The 21726-nt window shown below is 45.2% G+C and overlaps 1 protein-coding gene across 1 annotated transcript in view; it reads right to left on the bottom strand.

Annotated features, from left to right (window-relative positions):
- Positions 1-21726, bottom strand: part of MAP6 (microtubule associated protein 6) — a 49308-nt gene extending 27582 nt beyond the window's left edge. The window contains exon 1 of the mRNA XM_059467033.1: positions 21008-21726. Within this exon, the coding sequence (XP_059323016.1) occupies positions 21008-21726 (719 nt within the window). The remainder of the gene's footprint in view (positions 1-21007) is intronic.

Genomic DNA, 21726 nt, shown 5'->3' on the forward strand with positions numbered 1-21726 from the left:
GTTAAATTGCACTGCCCTGGGCAGCCTGTGCCAAGGCTGAACAACCCTGACCTGATGGCCTTGTGAGCCTTTGGTTCTAGTGGGATTCTTGGCAGAGAGATGTTTTCAGCACCTCATTTAAAGTGTCTGAAGACACAATTTGCAGATGAACTAAAAATACATTACTTCAGTTCATCAGAAAACTTCAGCATATGCATAGTGGCACTTAGCTGCTCCATAGAGGTAAATATGGACAATAAAAACCTTTCTGAATGAGAGTTTCATGCTGCAAAAGCTATGAATGAACCCATGTGAATCCATTCTGCGACTTGTAAGAGGAGAATCTGGTGCAGCAAAATGTGCTAGGAAAATAAGCTTTTTAAGGTCAAATGAAGCCATTGCATTTCACAAACTCAGTGTCATCAGTCCTTGAGGGAGATCCATCAGCAGGATGAGGAGAGAAGCCATAGGCATCAGCTTTCAGCAAAGACAGGACAGATGGTTTGTTAAAGAACTGAAGAACTACTGCCCAAGGAGATAAAGGACAAGTGCATCTCACTACCTAGCACTACTGACAACACCTCTGGTCCAAATTAATGGAATTCCAGAATGGTTGAAGGGACCTTAAAACTCATGTCACTCCAATTGCACTGCCATAGGCAGGGACACCTTCCACTAAATGAGGTTGACCCAAGCCCCACACAGCCTGGCCTTGAACACTTTCAGGAATGGGATAGCCACAGCTTCCCTGGGAAACCTGCACCAGTGTCCATTCACACTGCTAGGGGAGAGTTCATTAAGTCTGGTTATTCTCATAGGAATATGCTGGGTAGGGATTGCTGGGGAAACCCTTCTTCCCAGACTTTATGGGAAGCTCTGCTGTGAATCTGCTTGAGCCCATCACCAGCTCCTTTTCCCTAAATCCTGCCCCTTCTCCAATAGGTGATACTGCAGTCCATTGCATGGGAACTGTGAGGTTTGCCCTTGAGGCAAAAGATAGAGATGGGTGGTGGTTGGGACCAGAAAGATTTTGTCTGAATTTCTTCAATTATTATCCAATTCATGGGTACAGAAGCATGGGTCTTTCTGGAGAAAGGTCAGGACATCACTGTTGGCAAGAAGCAGCCTTTCTGTCACAGCAATATAATTCAACTTGCTGTATTTTGCTTCTCCATGCAGGGAATCATTATTTCCCTTCTTCCTTTGTGTTTCTCTTAGATTTAATTGCTAGTCTGCATGACAGTGCAATTGCTCACATGATGGGCTGGGGGGGAAGCTTTGGGCTCTTTGGCCGGTTTTTTCAAAGCCTTACTAGTGAGGCATTCTATAACCCTGTGTGGTTCGGTTTTACTTGCCTAGCTTGGTTCTGTTGGCCCAGGAGAGAATCCTTTTCCTTCCCTGGCCTTGGAGAAGCAGCAGCAGCAGCAATCTTTTAGCTGCCTTTGAGGTGAACTGAACAGCTGCTGGTCTGAGACCAGAGAAGCATGACCAGCAGCAGCGGGAGATGGGTTGCTCTGTTCCAGCCCCCAAACTTTGGGAAACTGAGATGGGGACAGAAAGTACACCAAGAGGCTCCAGCCCAGATGCTCAAACTGCAGTGAGAAGCTCCTGTTTGTTTGGGTTTTTTATCCTGAGAGAGAAGCCAGCACCATTTTGTACTGCACGTTGTAGCAGGTATTTTCCCTGCCATTTTGGGTTTTTGTTCCAGTGTGTGTGTGTGTGTGTGTGTGTGTGTGTGTAAGGTCTGACAATTTAATATTTAGCAGTTATTTACGTTTTCCCACCTTGCCTTGTGGAATTCTGTATGTTAACAAAGTGTTGCGTTTGGGTTTTTTTCACTTTAATTTCCTATGGGTGGAAAGGGATTGTTGGAACCCTTTTAGAGGAGATGACTCATTATAGAGTGTTCTCTCCTAAATTTGTCTTGAAACTGAGATATCAAAATCTGAGTTTCATTTAATATATGAAAGCAGTTCCAGTGGGCTTTCATAGAAGAACTAGTCACCTGGTTTCAAATGGTTTACATGTCCAAGATGGGAACAGGCAGATGCTGAGAAAACGAAGGTTATGAATAGAGATCCCCATGCACATTCATGGAGGGGAGTGAGGAACAAGGGGACTGAGGAACAAGGACCTTCACCACTATGTAAAGAAGCAATAAACCAAGTCCAATGGCACAGTTAATACCCAGAATATCACAATGTTGCATCCCAAGACATAGAAGGGGATGCTGAGGCAGGGATGCCTTGAGACATCCCTTAAATCAGGGGACACAAAGAGATGCTCTCCCACAGTTCTTGTGCCTTTATGGTAATGGTGCAATTTGTGTCATTCCTTTTCCCTCCCCAGTTCTAGAATGTTCCCCATTCCCATTTCCCCTATTAGTCCCCATTCCTTGCAGCTCCTCCCCTGAATCCCAGTTAGTTGTTACCCTCTAACCCTGCCTCTGTACCACCCCTTTCCCTCAACCCATTGGCCCTCAGATCCGACACTCCGCCTCCCTTGTCCCGTATATAACCCTGGACCCTCCTTTGTTCTTTGTCCCTGGTTCCCTTCAGTGTGCTCTTAATAAACACCCTTGGAATGCCATACAAAGAACCCCTCCTGCTTTTCTCCCTGTCAGCCTTCCAATAACATCCCATGGTGAGTGTGCTCGGTGCACTGAGCCATCCCCTTGTCTCGGGAGGGCAGTGGCTTCAGCAGCTCCTGCCGTGCTGCCACATCACAGAACTGAAGAATGGTTTGGGTTGGAAGGGACATTAAAGATTGTCTTGTTCCAGCCCCTGCTATGGGCAGAGACACCTTCAACTAGACCAGGCTGCTCCAAGCACCATTTAACCTGGCCTTGAACACTTCCAGGCACGGGGCAGCCACAGCTTCTGAGGGCAACCTGTGCCAGGGCCTCACCACCCTCACAGCCAAGAATTTCATTCCCAACATCCCAGCTAACCCTGCCCTCTGTCAGAGTAAAGCAATTCTCCCTCATCCTGTCACTCTTTGTCCAATGTCTCTCTTTGAGCCCTTTTAAGTACTAGAAGAGTTTCCAAGGTCTCCCCAGAGCCTTGATCCTGTGGTAATTAAGTTTTTCCTTGCACTGGGCTGGAGCAGTGACACATGGCTGAAAGTCCAATGCAAACAGAGTCTTGAATAGCACAGAATACTTAATGTCCATAGTGCTCGTGGAAGGTAAATTTATCGTCTAACTCTGCAGCTGCCTGGCATTATCCCTGTGTCCACCTTCAGTGCAGAGCTGAGGGAGATACTGATCTGAGGTCACAGCTCTAGCTGCTCTCACCACAATGGATGCCGGCAGAGCAGAAAAGCCTGAAGCTCAGCTCAGAGACCAAGCAGCCAGGATAACCTCTTGTTTTCTGTTCCATCACTGAACTTGGGGTTGTTGTAAAAACCAGGTACCATGTAAGTGATCTTGTGTTTTAACATCTTAGAGCCTCCAAGCCAAAAGTACTTCCTGTGAAAGCAAATCTCACACACATGCTTAGGGTCCAAAGACACCCATTTTTATCCCATTTTAGTGTATAAGGTCAAATATAGACATATAAATCAAACTTGTATTTATGTATGCTTTGTGTGCATAATATCTTATTATTGGAAATGGAAGGAGAATTCAAATCCATGATGCTTTATCCATCCTCAAGGCTTATCTTCTAGTGGTAGTCCCCCTGTACAGAGGTTTAAAATCACAGATTCATGGAATAGTTTGTGTTAGAAAGGAAAGATCATATAGTCCACTTTCCCTGAAATGAGCAGGGATATTTTCAACTAGATAGCTTGCCCAGATCAGGTAATTGTTTATGTTTATTGTACAAATAAAATAACTATTAAAATACATAATATGAATAAAATACATACATTTTAATATATACTATATAAATATTTACATACGCTATATAAAATGCATAGTAATAAAAATATTGTTGCAGATATTTTTTGCAAGAACTACTCCCCAGGAAACCCTTCAATCTGTCCACTTTATCTAAGAGGTCTAATGAGATGACTGTTCCACAGCAAACATTTCTGCAGCTTGATGAGCTGCATTTCCCCATTTCCAACCATGTCCCAAGTGTGTGACACATGTCAGGCTGCACACAGCATAGGTAGTGTGACAACAACACAGCCCTGAATAATGCAATACAGATGTGGATGAATGCAGATTAACCTACATTTGGTCCAATCATCTGCCTCTGCTCTGCCATGTGTGTATTTGAGGTTGTCCTATTTCTTTACAAAATTTTATACATATGATGCATGTAAAGTATTTTTTAACATTCAAAAGTGACAAGTCACTGGCTCTGACTGAATTCTGCTTGTCAATTGATGCCTTCCTGTGCAATGCCACCACTGAATGTTTCTGTAGTGGAAATTAAGAGGTTGTAATTCTTTTTAACTGGAAAAACCATAACAGATCTGGGTGTGAGCTAAGTAGATGAAAGAAGAGAGCTGGGACTTGAGCAAAGATTTTAAGATAAAGGATTACTGAGCTAAGAGAAAGGCTGAGTTGGATTTCCCCTCCCATCTTTACTCTTACATACTGTGTTATTGCAAAGGCTGCAAAATCCAGTTATAAAATTGGTTTGTGCTGAGACATTAAGGTGCAGAGTTCGCATAACATATGTGGAATTACTGGAGAGGAAATGTAGATTATTCCATTGAAATTGCCCTGGGTGCTGTGAGGAAGGTTATTCTAAAAAGCACTGTGAAAATCTAGGACAAGGCAGAGGGGGTTTAAACTGAAAGCAGGGTGATTTAGATTAGATATAGGGAAGAAATTCCTCCCTGTGAGAGTGGTAAGGCCCTGCCCAGAGCAGCTGTTGCTGCCCTATCCCTGAAGTGTCCAAGCCAAGCTGGATGGAGCTTGGAGTAACCTGGTCTAGTGGAAAGTGTCCCTGTCCATGGCAGGGGGTGGAACTGGGTGAGCTTTTAAGGTCCCTTCCAACCCAAACCATTCTGAGACTTTGTGACTGAAGTGGGATGAACACAGAGTTTCAGGGCACAGCGTGGGAGAACTAGGAGTTGGGAAAACTTCTTTGGAAGAGACAAAGCTTAGGATGCCCATGCATTTTTTTAGGAAACCATACAACACACCAGCACAAGTCACTGGGACAGTGTTGGTGCAATGGAGAGCAGAATAAAGGCCAATACAGTTTATCACTTTCAACAGTGTAATACTCAGTTCATTCCACTTCAGTTAACATATCTTTCTTTAGAAGCTATCCCTACCACAGGGAGACACAAAAGTCAGATGAATTGCAGGAAATGAAAAAATGCTCTGCATTTTTCTACCCCAAGCTTGGGAAATTGCCAGGATCACTTAGAAATCAATAATGTAATGGGGAGGACTCACTGACTCCAGCTCTGTAACAACCTGATTAGCCCCATGGTACCAAATCTGTAAATACTGGGACCACCAAAGCTGCCTTGGGGGAATATGGGGAAGAGACAGCAGAAGGCACTGGAATAGATGCTCTATTGTGAAATCTCCTCCTAACTGCTTAAAAACAAGGACTGAGTTTATCAAAGTGATATGAGTGAACAAAGTTGATATGAGTGAACAAAGCAGCTAGTGGTCTCTGCAGGTACCATCCTGTCCACACCAAAGCCATCACAGTGAAATAAAAAAGGGGTAAGGATGACAGTAGGAAAGCTTTATATGGAAAACTTTATATGTGAGAAAGCATGTTGTGGAAGAAAAGCTGTTTGATAATTAATTGGTTATTTTCAAGGGCTCCTCCAGTGTTTGCATAGAGTATAAAGCTCTGAAAGCAAAGCTCAAACCAAATGAGTTGTGTCTTTATATCAAAGGTGCTCATGTCTAGAGGGCCCCACTGTGCTCCATCAAAAGCATCATGGTGAACACACCTAAAATATCAGGGAGACACACCATTGACACACACATGAGAAAAAAGATCCTAGGCTGTGTGCACAGCTGCCTGTGCCAGCAAAGGAGCTCTGTAAATATTGTGTGCAGCAATCAAAGCCTGGAGAGCTGCACAGCTGGGAGAAAACCACAGAAACACTCAAGAGACTCAGGGCCTGTTCCCATTTTGGGGAGCATCTTGCATTGTCATGATTTGCAAAGCTGATGGGATGTTACCACTCAGGGATCTGATGTCCTGGGGTCTCTTGGCACCTCCAGGTGCCTGAAACATCTGGAGGAGGTTGCAAATGGGCTGCTTGCTCAGAGACAGGGCTGCACTGATGCTCCTGTGGCCAGATACACCTGGACTAGATGATGGTGCCATTTAATGTGGATGTAAATAGCCTTAAAAACATATCTGGATGATAGAAGCCCACTGCCCAAGAAAGGTACCATTAACATAAATCTGAATAAAAATATTCCTCCACTGTGCAGTCTCTGCATGCATCACCCATGCCAGACCTACCTGCCAAACCCAGCTGCCAGCACACAAAAGTGTGCACAGCAATCCCTTTCTTAAAGAAAAAAAAGCTCCCAGGCAGTAAATTTAAGAACTAAAAAACAGAAGCACTACTTTTATAAGTCTTCTGTGAAGAACTAGAAGGAGGATTTGTTGGTACAATGCACTTTTTGTGCACACAGCAGATGTTTACAGCCTCTCCAAGCCATTTGTATCCTGCTGGGTAAATTATTTGTCTCATCTGAAAATGAGGCGATCTACAGATACTTCTTCCTTTGGAGTTGTTCCAAACTTAATCAAAAACTAAAACATGCTAGGGACAAATGTATTAAGCAGATATTTAATTGAGAGAAGAGATGATGGAAAAAGGCAGAGTTCTTGTCTCCCAAGCAGAGCATGCAAGCTTTAAACACACTCTCAGATTGATTGCAACTGACAGAGCAGAAAGGCTCAGAAAAAGCACTCCTTCCCTTCCCATAAATAATTCACCTCCTGTAGCAGTTCATAAAATGTTTATATTAAGTAATAATTCAATTTTGCATTGCAAAAAGAAACCCCAACCATGCTAGCCAAGAAAAAAATCAACCCAAAGGAGGATGGAAAATGATTGCTTGGAAGCTGTCATTGCTAAAGCAATTCAATGGGGTCATTCTTGGCTGTACTCTGTCCTGTTTGGTCAAATCCTGATCCTGACCTGAATAGGGTTTTCCATTGATCTCTGCAACAGCCACATGAAGCCTGCTCTTGAGTCATAGAATCATAGAATCATTTCTATTGGAAAATACTTCTGTGATCATCAAGTTCAGCCATTAGCCCAGCCCTGCCAGGCCCACTATTAACCCATGAACACAAGTGCCACATCCACACACTTTCTGAGCACCATGAAGTGTTTTCCAGCCAGGCAGGGCAGGTTCAGTGGTCCCACATTAAGCTCTGCTGTCAAGCAATGACGCTTTTGATTTCAAGTCAACATGAACGGGAGGAGGCTGTGTGTCGCAGACATTTCTCCACAGAAATCCTTTCTTTCAGATTTCTGTGTCTTCGGGAGGCCAGAGGCCCCCGAAGAGAAGGTAAACAATTATTATCAGCTGCTGGGGAATGCAACAGGAACACCTTGATTGGCTCATTTTCTATGTTTAAAATTAAGGGCCAATCACCAGTGCAAGCTAGGGGACTGAGTCCTTGAGCACAACTTTTTTGTAGATTCTTTTCTATCTATTCTTAGCTTAGCTAGCAGCTCTGCAAAACCTCTCTCTATATTCTGTTAGTATAGTCATAATGTATTATATATAATATCTTAATAAATATGCCTTCTGATCAAGATACAAGATTCACCGTCTCTCTATCACCAGCTGCGACCCACTCAGGCGCAGTAATAGCTGTGAGCCCACTAACAGGTTATTTGTCTTGGTTGCAAAAATACACAAGGTCCAACATGGAATAAAACTCCAACAGCTGGACCCCAACATGGGATGGAAGACTGAGAGCATGACAGGGAGGAGAGAGGGTACTGGGACAATGATTGATGATCAGCAGAAGCCATCAAAATAACAGAAATCAAATGTCACCACACAAAACCCCAGGCAGCTTTTATTAAAATTGTAATTGCTTGGTCCAACCTATGCCCTGGGGAGCATAAAGAAAAGCTAGCAGCACCAAGGTCACTGCAGGCAAAAGATCAATGCAGAGAATGAGTGATGATTTTCCTTTCTCCTACATTCAGAGAGGGAGACTGTGGAGATATCCTCCTGGCATCTCCAGAGATGCACAATATCCCTTGAACTTTGTCCAGCAATGCACTTAATACATTTTTAACTTTTGACATCCAAGTTTTGCTCCTCTGGGCTGTGACACCAGCAGGTTTGAGCATCCTAACCCACTGTTACATTTCATAGATACAAAGATAATTATCCATTTCTCTCTTCCAAAACCATTCCATACTTTCCAGCTTCCTGCAATGACCATGTCTGCTGCACTCCTGGCCTCTCTAATGAGTATCCTCAGAACTTTCTCTGGTCCATGACTGCTGAAGTACAAAACCAAAACCTGAACAAAAAACAATTTACCCAAGTCTTGACTAATGTGGTAAGATGTCACCTCCTTTCCATGTATCTCAGTACTCACCACAAAGTATTTCATTTGGAGTGCTTTTGTTCTTAGTTTATTATTTTTGAAAATGAAGTAACAATTACTGGCATGTGATTTGTGATTCCCTGCAGAATTGTTCCTCCACCAGCTGTCCCCATCTGCACCAGCACCACTGCTGATCCCTGCCCTCCCTCTCCTAAACTGCTGCTTCTTTGTTTCAAGAAATTTCTTCAATATGTCAAGAGCTCTTTGAATTCCAATTCAACCAAAATTATTTAGCCAAACATAAGTGAAGGACTCAGCTCAAGATTACATGGATGAAATATGACTCTGGACAGGCTCTGACCTGGTAGGGTCCTAATGCCACATTTTGCCTTTATAATCTATAATCTCTTACCTGTAATAAAGTGTCATGGTTTGGAATGGGAGGAAATTCAGGGAAGTGATGCAAAGTGTGAAAAATGCATACTATATGATTGACTCTTCACAAATATTAAAATGAATATTATATGTGTTGTGTTGGAAAGTTACACTGTATTGATTTTTTTAGTTGTGCTGTATTAATATTTTTAAGTAGTGTGGTGAGTATAGTTTTTAGGCTATAGCACAATTCTAAAATAGAAACTATGTGATGTAAGATACTTTTTGTAACTAGCTCAAGGAATAGATAAGATAACCAAGAAATTCTTCACGTAAAGGTAACACCAACAAGACCCCAAAATCTCAAGAGAAGAATTATTGTCTCCTTATCTGAACAATCCAGACTTCTTCTAGACTTCTAGGAGCCAAGAAGTGATGGGGAGGGGGGGGAACAGCAATTAAGCAGGAGACACCCTTTGTTCGAAAAGAATGTTTGAATCATGTATGAGATATATGAATATGCAACAGGCTATCAGGCTATTGCTTTTAATGGTTAATCCTTTGTTAGCGAAGAGTGCTTTTGTGGCAGAGTGCAAAAAGCACCCAGACATCCATAATTTTTTTCTTTTTATTGTCTTTTTTTGTCCTAACCGTGATTGTCCAAAATCTTATTGTCCTAATTTTTTTTTTTACTATTTTATTACTATTAAACTTCTAAAATTTTAACACAAGTGATTGGTGTTTTTCACGCAAAGATAACCCTTTCAATGCTTCAATCCTCCCTCGAGTGAGAGAAAGGAGCAAGATGCAAGCATGTAAAGGAACAACATGAAGATATTGAGGTCACTGAGGAAGAATTCAAGTCCCAGATGGGAGGGGTGAGAAGATGCCTTATTTATGGAGCTGAAATGCTCTTGTAAGCTATGGAGAAAGGACTCTTTTTTCCTTATGATGCATGAAACCATGGGGAGATGGAAGTGTTCAAATAGATACTGAGTGAAGGCCTTCATGTTAAAGTAAGCAGATGTTGAAATGGCTGTGATCCCATGGGAAGTTTGAACAGAGAAAGAGAGTAGTCCTGTGCTTCCAGGAGAAGAAGATCTCTGTTCCCAGGGTTTAACATGATTTTAGAGATAGATAATGAGAACTTTTGCCTTTGAACAGCTCATCTTTAAAACAATGCCCCATAAGTTGACATGGCCCATTGACAAGCTGTGGGAAGGCTTGTGGCAATAGTAAGGATTTCATGATGGCAGATTTCCCTGGGTGGCTGCTAGTGGTGAGAAAATTGAGAGCTGTGAGAGAACTGTTTTTTCCCTCTTGTGGAGAAGTCTCCAATACCTTAACAAGAGGGACTTGTCTCCCTAAAGGAACTGAAGAAAGACTATTTTAGAGGTGGTAAACTGACTGGAAATTTAAAGTTTTGTTTCTTTACATTGTCAGTGGGAGAGAAAAGATTGTGGGGGGAAGAAAAGTGTTCTGAAGGGCTTGTTTTGATTCTTACTATTTTTTTCTTTTAGTTGCTTTTAATAAAATTTTCTTTATACCCTTTTAAAGTTTGGAGCCTGCTTTGTCTTTCTCCTAATCCTGTCTCACAGCAGGAAATGAGTGCACTGGTGATTGGCCAGTGCTGAACCCCCCACACTCATCAGTGCATTAACTGGGGAAATCTCAAAATTGGGGAAATCTGAAATTGGCAAACCAAAACCACTACACAAAGTACCAGTTAGAATTACAGGAGGAACATAGTGCTGCAAATGCAAATTGCCTGTTGGATATTTAAGGCATCCTACACCTAAAGAGGCTCCAAGAGAGCTGGAGAGTGACTTTGGACAAGCGCCTGGAGAAACAGGACAATGGAGAGTGGCTTCCCACTGCCAGAGGGCAGGGTTAGATGGAATATTGGGAAGAAATTCTTCCTTGTATGGTCCTGGCCACAGGTTGCCCAGAGCAGCTGTGGCTGCCCCATCCTTGGATGTGGTCAGCATCAGAGAGTCCTATTGATGGGCTATTCAAGGATGAATCTGAGATAAATGACCCCTAAGTGACATGAAAGACCTGCACAAAACTGAATTTGTAGTCATCAGCTGAGAAAAACCCAAGGAATGACATAAGAACTCGAAAGCTGGTGTCCCTCAGGCTGTCCACCAGTGATCTTGTCAGATCACCTGAACATGGACATCTGTCTACCTGCAGGGTGAGTGTAAATTAATGAAATCAAAGGAAAAAGAGGAAAAATCTAGTTTTCAATATATTTTATAAATAAATATCTTCTCCTTCCACAACATCTTACACTGAACTTCATACAGTAATTTCCTATAATATTTCAAAAGTATAATATCCTTGATCATTTGTTCCTGTGGAAGCTTGAACACATTTCCAGCTCCTGTGCAGCTTCCCACGGGATGTTTACACACAGCAAAGAAGGATGCAGTGTGCACAGCAATTGAGGTCATGGTGATTCCCCTCATTTCCCCTTCTGCACAGCACATAAATGCAGTTTCTATGTCAAGGGCATAACCCTGAACCTGGACATTGCCAGACTTCAGGACCCAGTAATACTTCTGTGGGCTGGAATGTGGTGTTTGCTGAAATCCAGACTGGGGACCCAGGTTAAATCAGAACTGTTTGCAAGTGTTTGGAGACTTTAAAACAAAATACAGCCTCTATTTCAGTGTTTACAGCTCCCTTCATTAGAGCAACATGGGTATGAAAGTGGGGTACAGCAGTGCACCACCTTCACATCTTCACTTTTCCCAGGCCATAATTACAAGTCAAGTCTCTGTTTCCTCCTATTTTGCATCATGTCCCAAGTCTGACATGAAAAGACCAATTTTACACAACCATCCAGTTTGATTTCCCACCCAATTTCCATATTAAATATCAGTGTGACATAGCCCAAAGCCTGGTTACTAGATCCTAGCACTAACTCCTAGGAGCACCCCTACTGCCCAAGAGGGTGTGAGAAAGATGATGATGTGTACATCACCACTGATGATGATGTGTACATCACCACTGATGGACCACTAGACATCAAGACCCAAGACTGAGGTAGGATGGGCTGGACAGACACACCTGGCTGCAACGCAAAACCACAGTGTGTTAAATTTAAAGATTATTAAATTTAATAATCCTCCTGGAGTGTCAGGTGTGGTTCTGTTGGAGCAGGGATCCTGTGGAAGGGTGTCGTTTTCCTCTGAAGATCCAGTGGTGGTGTAGATGGGCCAGGTCTTCCTCTGGAAATCCAGTGAAAAAGGCTGCTCTGGTGTCCCAAAATCTCAATTATATCCAGTTAGGAATGCTTGGCTCCTCCTCCTGGGCAGAGCATCCCACAATGGGATGCTGTAATTTTATCAGCCATGCAGTGACACTCAATGGCCCATTAACAGAAGATATTTCCCAGAGGGAGGATTGGTTTGTGGAAGAGATAAAGCAAACTGCCCAATTAACAGAAGATAACTGCCCTACCTCTAAGGGGGCAATAGACACTTATCTTGAAATCCAGAACACCATATAATGAGCTATTAATCAAAATAAAGCAGTTATTAATAAAAAGCAAAATTTGTTTGCAATAGAACACCTGCAATGCTGGATTTAGGGAGAAAAAATGAGTTGGAGTCTAAAGGAGTAACTTGGTGAACAGCCCAGTTTGTGTGTATAGTATTTCAGTAATATATAAAAATAGATATACATAGATATAAACATAATATATAAAACATTAGTATATAAAATATATTAGTCTATAGAAATAAATAATATATAATTACAAATTATTATATATTCTTCCAATGTCCTTTATATATGTATATACACATATACCATATATATACGCCTATATACACCTATATATATGTATATATAAAGGACATTGGCAGGATACCCAGATTATTGAGTTATACAACAAGAGAAATAAAAATTCCATTCTATAAAACTTTCCTAAAATGTCCCTTTCCCTCCTGGTTGGTGCTGACCATGATAGCAGAAGAGCATCCCTGCTCTTGCCTCAGTGGAGCAAGGCTTAGCCAAAGACACCATATGAATATATATATATATATATATATATATATATATATATATACATACATATATATATAAATACATTCAGATCAGAGCAAAGAACAGTGAGATTGATGCAAGATTGAGTGCAGAAGTTGTTTAGCTGGCAGGAGACAGGAAAAGGAAAGGTCATGCTCTAAATGCAAGACGAGATGTATTTATAACATTATATGTCTTAGTGATTTATTTGAAAAAAGAAAGGATGGGTAATCTAAACTAGTTGATCTCTCTCCTCTTTATTTACTTTGTGTTACAGTGGTGGCTTGAAGCCACCAAGTAAAAGTGTGATCTGGCCTCCAGCATCATCAGCTCGTGCATCCCAAAGAAGGTGGTGGTCTCACCAGACACAGAAGTGTGTGGAAGGGGAGATGTTTGACACGATAACTGACTTAACAGACAAAAGAAATGTGAAAATCTATTTGGTTTCAACAAAACATTTTATCCAGGGCCACGTGAGAAATTATTAATTAAGCCAGTGAACATGAACATCAGCAGAATGGGAACCCAGGCAAGGAAAATGACAGTGATGAATGTTGGAAGGCTGAGCTGCAGCCTGGAAGAAGGTTAGCAGTGTTTAACATTATGGAGGTTGACTTTGGCACTAAAAAAGTAGGGCAACGTTGATGACACATAATGACACAATGCAACTGGGAGCACCAATGTGTAGGATTGGGAAATCACAGGGGAAGGAGGGGATTGACCTTGACTGCCATGTTCAAAATGGAATGAGAACTAGTAGTGAATTCTAGGCTTGGTACGAATCACCAGAATTTATTGCTACGGGATGTAACTGCCTAAGGAGGAGAAGAAGGAGAACAGTATGGACATCCTTGTTATCAAAGAGTAAATGAGGGATTCATAATGAATCCATGATGCCCACAAACACGACTCGTGAGTCTTTAGTAGGAATGAGGACCTCATCTCCAAAGGGCAGTAGTGTCCATCTCTGTTTAAGAAAACGAGATTTCATCTAGGAAGAGCTAGAGAGACAAGGCTGATACCAGGAAGTAAAAATGTTTACTTCTTAGCTACAGAGCCAAACGATGTGGATACTGTACCTGGAGACACTGAGCAGTGACATTTGGGCAGGGGAAAGTCACTAAGTACACCAATAAAACAGAAAAAATATAAGAGAGAAATAAACCAAATAAAACAGCAAACTACAGCCTGTCCATTGGCCCAGACTGTAAATGAGTTGCAAATCATCAGAGAGTGAGGTCTCGGCACAGCCTTCCTGCTGGCATAATGCAACTAAAAATTCTGCATTTCTGAGACACAGCCTTGGGTGTTACTCATAAAGACTAAATAACAAACCAGACAATTGGACTTCGGGGTTCAGAGGGTCCCATCCAGCTCCATGTGCCCAAAGGTCTCTCTGAGGTGACCCAGCTGAGCAGGAGCAGAGGAATAGTTGCTCAAGCATGTTGACTCCATCACCTGAATGCCACCTCCATCTCTTCCTCCTGCCCTACCATGTCCTAAGGCATGCACTGACCAGCTCCAGTCCGCACAGTCAAAGCAGCAAAATTCAGTTTTACCTACATTGCTGAGCAGCTCCCCCTTGGCTTTTGGAGCTGGATGTTGTCCACCTTGAACTGACTGCAGGGAATACATTGCCACGTACTCCAACTTGGATCTTGCAAATGTCCCCAGGTTGGAGACACCACTGGTCTTTCCCAGCTGATGGACTGCATCCAGAGGAGATCAAGAGTGTGGCAGAACAGCTCTCTGCCTGCATGTTGTGGTCTGATACTGGCCAGATGGAAGGCAACCACCACAGATGCTGCTCACTCACCCTCCCCTACTACAGCTGGGCAGAGCAAAAAAATTAAATGAAGGGTTCATGAGTTGAGATAAGGACTCGGAGAAAACACTCCAAGGGTAGAACAGGCTCAACTTAAAAGTACAAAATGAATTTATTGCTAACAAAGTCAGAGGAGGATAATGATAAGTAAAATAAGCCCTTTAAACACCTTTTATCCCCATTCCTTCCTCCTTCCCACCAACAGCTCAGGGAGACAGCGGGTGGGGTTTGGTCAGTTCATGACCTGAGATCTTCTTCCACTGCTCAGGGAGAGAAGTCCTTCTCCTGCTATGTCATGGGGTCCCTTCCCACGGGAGACAGTTTTCTGTGAACTTCTCCAGCATGGTTCCAATCTCACGAGCACCACACCTCCCAAAACTGCTGCAATGTGAGCATCTTCCATGGGCCAACATTCCTCCCAAAACTGCTGCACCATGGGTCACTCTTCCACGGGGTGCAGCCCTCCAAGGACAGGCTGCTCCAGCCTGGGAGCAGGGCCCCCTCTCTCCACCAGGTCTCCCACTGGATCACAGCCTCCTCCAGGCATCCACTCACTCCAGCGTGGGCATCTCCCCCACGGGCTGTGGGTGGATCTCTGCATTCCCCATGGATCCATGGGCTGCAGGGGCACAGCTGCTTCACCGTGGACATCACCATGGCCTGCAGAGGAATCTTGGCTCTGACACCTGGAGCACCTCCTGCTGCACTGCCTTTGGTGCCTCCATGTCATTTTCCTCTCGTGTTCTCACCTCCTCCTTTTCTCTGGCTACAAAAACACTGTGTCCCACTTTGTTTTGATTTTCTCCTTAAATGTGTTATCACAAAGGCGTTTCCACCATCTCTAATTTTCCCAGCCTTGGCCAGCAGCATGTCCATCTTCAGAGCCATCAGGGCATGGCTCTGCCAGAAATGGTGGAAGCTTCCAGCACCTTCTCACAGAAGCCACCCCTGTGGCCACCCTGCACTTCCAAAAACCAGGCAGTGCCAAACCAGCAAAGCTTGTATCATCCATCTCCATGCTCTGTGTCTTAATAAACACTAGGGCCATTAGCCATTAGTTACTCATACAACCCATCCCTGTGGAATCAGCAGACACTGTGTCTCCTCCTGCCACTGAAGGTTTGTATCAAGTGACCCCTGAGACAGAGCTCAGCCTTTGCCAGAGCTGCCAACACCTCTCTGAATGGCCTTTTCTGGATGGAAGAAAACATCCTGCCCCTTCCCTTCCACCTGAGAAAACTGGATCCCTCTGCCTACACAGTTACTTTAATACACACTCTCATAGCTGAAAGAACAAGGATTTGGAGAATGGTATCTGCTCAGGAACGTTCTCCAGCAGTGGAGTCTGGGATAGCCCTCACTCATGCTATTAAACCTCTTTAACCTCTCAAACGAAGGTGGTTGCATCCAGACTGATTGTAGGGATAAGTTCTTGGCTTGGGAGTGTGTGCTACCAAACTCAGTGTGAGAAGAGGGCTAGGGACAGTTCTAGGAACTGGAGTGTACATGATGCTTCCACATCCAGGAACATGTCCTGGGACTCTTTTACTTTACTAGTACAGACATTGCTATGGATCTGATCAGAAATTTCAGAAGGCAATGGAAAATCTCCCATCTTACAGCATAAGCAGTGTTATTAGCATTTTCACCAAGATAGGAAATGTCCTCCACTGGAGATTTTCAAGAATAGGTTAGATAAAATCACAGAAACACAGAATGGCTTGGGTTGGAAGGGACCTCAAAGCTTATCTTGTTCCACTGCCCTGCTATGGGCAGGGACACCTTCCAGCAGACCAGGTTGCTCCAAGCCCTGTCCAACCTGGCCTTGGACCCTTCCATGGATGAGGCACCACAGCTTCTCTGGGTACCTGTGCACCCTCACATCTGTGACCCTGTTCACAGGGGTCTTAGGATGAGGGAAGAGAGGAGGATCTGACTCCATGTTTCAGATGGCTTGATTTATTGTTTTATGATATATATTATATTAAAATATATTAAAATATATTAAAAGGAATAGAAGAAAGGATTTCATCAGAAGGCTAGCTAAGAATAGAAAAACAAAGAATGGTAACAAAGCCTTGTGTCTCAGACAGAGAGCCCGAGCTAGCTGACTGTGATTGGCCATTAATTAAAACAACCAACCTGGGCCAATCACAGATCCACCTGTTGCATCTACAGCAGCAGATAATCATTGTTTACATTTTGTTCCTGAGGCCTCTCAGCTTCTCAGGAAGAAAAATCCTAAGGAAAGGATTTTTTATAAAAGATGTCTGTGATACACAGCCAAGAATTTCTCCCTGGTATCCCTTCTAACCCTGCCCTCTGACAGTGGCATGCCATTCCCCCTTGTTCTGCCCCTCCAGACCCTTGCCCAAAGTCCCTCTCTGGCTCCTGGAGCCCCTTTAGGCACTGACAGGGGCTCTGAGGTCTCCCCAGATCCTTCTCCCGTCCAGGCTGAGCACCCCCAGCTCTCCCATCCTGTCTTCAGAACAAGGAGGAGCATGGATTTCCTGCCCTTCTGTACCTTGGTCCAGCCTTCCTGTGTGGACATCCCTCCCCAGATAATCTCTGCTGTGTCTCTGAAAAGCAGGCAGCAAGTCTCCAGTGCTGACTCATTCATCTCTGTAGCTACTACAGATTCTCATTTGCTCCACATCCTCAGTACCTCCAGGGTTTGGGATGAATGACAGAACATTAGCAACAGGCAATTCATTAGTACTAGAAGCAGCCCAAAATTTTCCATTGAAGCCTTTATTGTCTTGTTTCCTCTGCTAGGAAAGGAAGTTGGTGGGAGGGAAAAAATAATTGGTTTGGTAAAAAAAAAAAATTAAATCTGGTTTCACAGTATTACTTCTCGGGGGAAATTAATTTTCTTAGTACTCATTTTGATACCTTACAAAGGGGGTAAATGTTTCCTTTAAGTTTTGTATCTTTTTATTTTCAGGGAATAAAGGTAACAAAAGAAGCAGAATGCAAGACAAAGAAGAAGGGGGAAACAACACCCAAGAAACACCTAATTCTATCATTTTCCCATAATTTCCAGATAAAAATGGAAAGCATTCATTCATTCCTTCTTTTAGTTTTGCCAAATGCGCTTTTAATTGTTTCACATCCACCAGCAAATGCCACTGTGAGGACATTTTGTTGCTTGTTCCCTGTGATCCCAAACCCCCAGAGCCAAGTCCAGTCCACTCCATCCTTTGGGAGAAATGCTCTGCCCATCCCATCCAGAAGTTCAGGAGGAGAAATCCCCTCACCCAACACAGATAAAGCCCTCACAAAATTGAACAAGAAACAGCTTCATCCACCACCAGAGGCTTTCAGTGGGGCTTGTCACTGACCTGGCTGAAGGATTTCCTGCTCCTTGGTGTCCTTCAGGGTCCACAGGCCACCCTGGGAAGCAGGACCAAAGGGAAAGGAGAAGCAGGACCAAAGGGAAGGGAAGGGGGAGTGAAGGAGATGTAACCTGCCTTGGCTACCTATAAACTTGGGCAGCTCATGTGCTGGGGAGGGAAACTGAGGCAAGAAGCCCCTTGCTCGACCATTGCACACCCAGTGAGAGCAGTGGGAAAAAGTCCATAAATAAATCCCATATATAACTGAATAGCTAATAAATTATAGTTAATGGATATATGCATATTAAAAAAAATAATGTAAATACTATGAATAAGAGAAATAAATGCTAGAAATACTGGAAATAAATCCTATTTATTCTGTAGGATCCGTGGGCACAGGCAGTCTCTGGCAGACATCCACACTCCTGCCCCTCTGGCCTCACTGAAGGCTTCTGGCTCAAATGCTGATACAAACAAATCCCCCATCCCTCTCGCTGGGAGGAACCTCCATCTTCCATGGACATCACCACCAGGCACCACCTCTGTGTGGAGCTGGGAGGAGGTCACAAGCACATGGTCTCCGTGATATTCATCTGTCCAGGAACACAGAGGTTAAAAAAGAGAATTCTTCCCTTTAGCATGGACTTCCCCCATGACCTTGGGCTAGTTGCTGACTCTATCCCTTGCTCTCAGGTATTCCTCACATGGAAATAATACCCAGTGGGACAGAGCAAGCTTAAAAACTCCTGCTGGTCTGCTCTTTGGTTTCACCAAGGAATTGTTTCCCAGCCTTGGAAACATGGGTTTGCAGCAGTGACAGAGGACTGTAAGGGAATCTCCCCCTGACTCTCTGCTGATGGAGAACCTTCATCCATGCACAAGGAACAAAGCCCCATGTGAGCCACCCTTGCTGCTCTCTAGCAAGAGGTCATGAGGGGGTAATTTTTGGCTGCTGGGTGGCCCATAAGGTTGCCCCAATAGGCTGTGAGTCTCCATCCCTGGAGATGTACAACATCCACCCAGCATGTCAGCAGCCAGGCTCTTGGCCGTAATTAGAATTGGGAGAATTTGGGTTTTTTATAAGAATCCAAACAATAAACAACACTTAGAAGATGCCTAATTTGAACAGAAAATGAGAACAATTAGCCAAAACATCACTTAGGCATTAATGAAGAGGCGCTTATGTTCTATGGCTGAGCGTCAGAGCAAACATTTCTGCAAGGAAGAAAAACATGGAAGTGGGAGAGCACTTTCCCAGGCGGAAAGAGAAGCCCTGAGAGTATTGTGAAAGCCAACAAGCAGCACAAAGAAGGCTGAATCCTTCTAGTTCCTCTTAGGTTTAACATCCCTGCTGATCCAACCCCTTTCCTTGGGGAGGAATCCTAGCCCAGTGCCTTAGGTGCAGAGTGGAGGGATAGGAAGGTGAGCAATCTGCATTTAAATATGCAAATAAATCCCATTATCCTTTGTAGCAGTGGACCAGAAACAACACATCAGCTCTCCAGTTCCAGGAGAGAGCTTTCTGCTTTAGCCCTGCTGTCTCCAGCCCAGACCTTACAAGGTGAGCAGACAAAAAGCTGAGTCTCAGTTCACAGCAGATTTCAGGGCTGTGTCACTCCCAGAGACTCCTTTCCCAACATTCTTCAACCCTGCAAAACAGAGGCCCCAAAAATCCCTGGGCACTTTCTCGTGTCTCAGCCAAGCACCACCATCACACCTGCATGCACCTGAGCCTCCAGCATTACCCAGTGAGAGTTAAGAACTGATGCCAAATGACAGCAAAAATCAGGATCTCACTGCTTGAACTGTTTCCCACTTAGGGAGGGGGGAAAGCAGATGACTGTCAGCTTTGCTCAGTGGGACAGAGGAGGCAAGTCCCAGCTTCATCTGAAATCTGCATGAATGTGTTGCCTGCTTGATGGCCCGGTGTCACCTCTAATCTCCCCAAGAAGGAAAATAAATCATTCAGAGGCATAAACACCTCAGCATTCACACAGCTATAAGGAAAAGCAAAACGGCTGCAATCACACTTTTTGTCACCGCAGCTTTGCTCTATGCCACTTCCACCCTGGCAGGGGTGGGCTCCGCCAAAGAAAGTGCTGGAAAACACAACTGCAGCAAGCCCTCCTTGCAAGCGTACACGCAGGGCAGCCACCCCATCACTTGTTTCTGCATTCCCAACACATCGAACGCCCTGACCCGGAGAGAAACAACAACAGCGGCTCGCTGCGAGGAGTTTCACACTCGGAATCCCAAACAAGGTCTCTGCTGCCGAAGTGAAATAAGGGCATGCATTCCTAGCTGGCTGGGGAGGTGCTGGGGGAACAGAGGGATGTGTCATCCCCTGCTGCGCTGCATTAAAACATGGCAGCGTCTGAAGGCTGCCCCACCCAAACGGCCTAGGATGCGTGTCCCTCATCCTGGCGCAGCCAGGGATGCTTTGTCTTGAGCGGGGCCAGCCTGAGACGCTTCCTGGGATGCTCCTGCCCCTGGGTGGGGCACCCATCTGTCCATGATGCGGTCAGGCTGCCGGTCCTCTGGGCTGGCTGCAGCCTGACACCCAGGGATGTGCTTGGCAAGGACCAGAGGTGACTTGCACATTCCACAGAGGTGACCCCAAACATTACCCCTGCGGAAATCCAAGGTGGTAGGTGTCTTTGAATTTTGGAATGAACAGGAGGGGGGGAACACAAAGACACTCAAAGCTGCTGCCAAACCCAACAAACCGCCAACAAAAAGTGTCCATGTATTCACTACCTGCACAATACCTCCTGCTCCATCATCGATTCCCAGAGAGATGGGAAATTTAAGGATACTCCCTGCGCAGGAAATCGGCAAGCCAAGCCCCCCCGGAATGTCTCACAGCCTCACTCCCAGAGTGGGATGCTCCTCCAGGGAAGCGCACAGGGGCTGGATAAGAGCTGAGGAGGGGCCGGCGGGGTGGGGATCAGGATGGATACCGAGGGTGGGGGGAGGATATGTCTTCTCACCTGTAGGACGAGCTGACCCCCGCCGCCACCTCCTCTTTGATCTGCCTGTTGACAGCATCGGCAGCCGCCCGGCCTCGGCTCGGCTCCGCCGGCTGCCCGCCCGCCTCCTCCGCCTTCCTCCGACCCTTGTCTCTCCCATCCCCGGCCCGCGCTGCTTTGGGATGCTCATCCTCCGCCTCGGGGTGCTCCTCCTTCTTCTCGGGAGCGATGTGCACCTTCCGCCGCTTCTCCTGAGCCGGCTTCTCCGGGGGAGCGCGGTCCAGGGCCAGGACGGGGGAAGGTCCCGGTTTGGGGATCCAGGGATGGTCGCCCCGCTTGGGGATAGGCCAGGCACGGAAATCCTTCTGGTACTGCGTCTCCTTCTCGAAGGGAGTGTCCGAGGGCTGGTACTCGCTCTTGGGCTTGCAGCTCGGCTCCGGCCGCTGCACCTTCCAAGGCTTGTAGTCGTGCCGCATCACCGAGTCGGCCGGGGGGGAGGCGTGCGGAGCCGGGCCGGGCCGGGCGGCGCCGGGAGCCGGCTCAGCTCCCGCGGCCGCCGCAGCCGCCTCGCCGCCCGGCTGGGTCTCGATGGGCGCCGCGGGGCGCGGCGGGGGCGCGGCGGGGTGCTCGGTGGCCTCCGAGTATTTGGTGAAAACGAGCGGGACGGCGATGTCCGCCTTGTCCAGCTGGTTCCAGAAGCGGGCGATGCAGCAGGCACGGGTGATGCAGGGCCACGCCAT

The sequence above is a fragment of the Ammospiza nelsoni genome, chromosome 2 (genome assembly GCF_027579445.1).
Source record: "Ammospiza nelsoni isolate bAmmNel1 chromosome 2, bAmmNel1.pri, whole genome shotgun sequence".
Taxonomy (NCBI): domain Eukaryota; kingdom Metazoa; phylum Chordata; class Aves; order Passeriformes; family Passerellidae; genus Ammospiza; species Ammospiza nelsoni.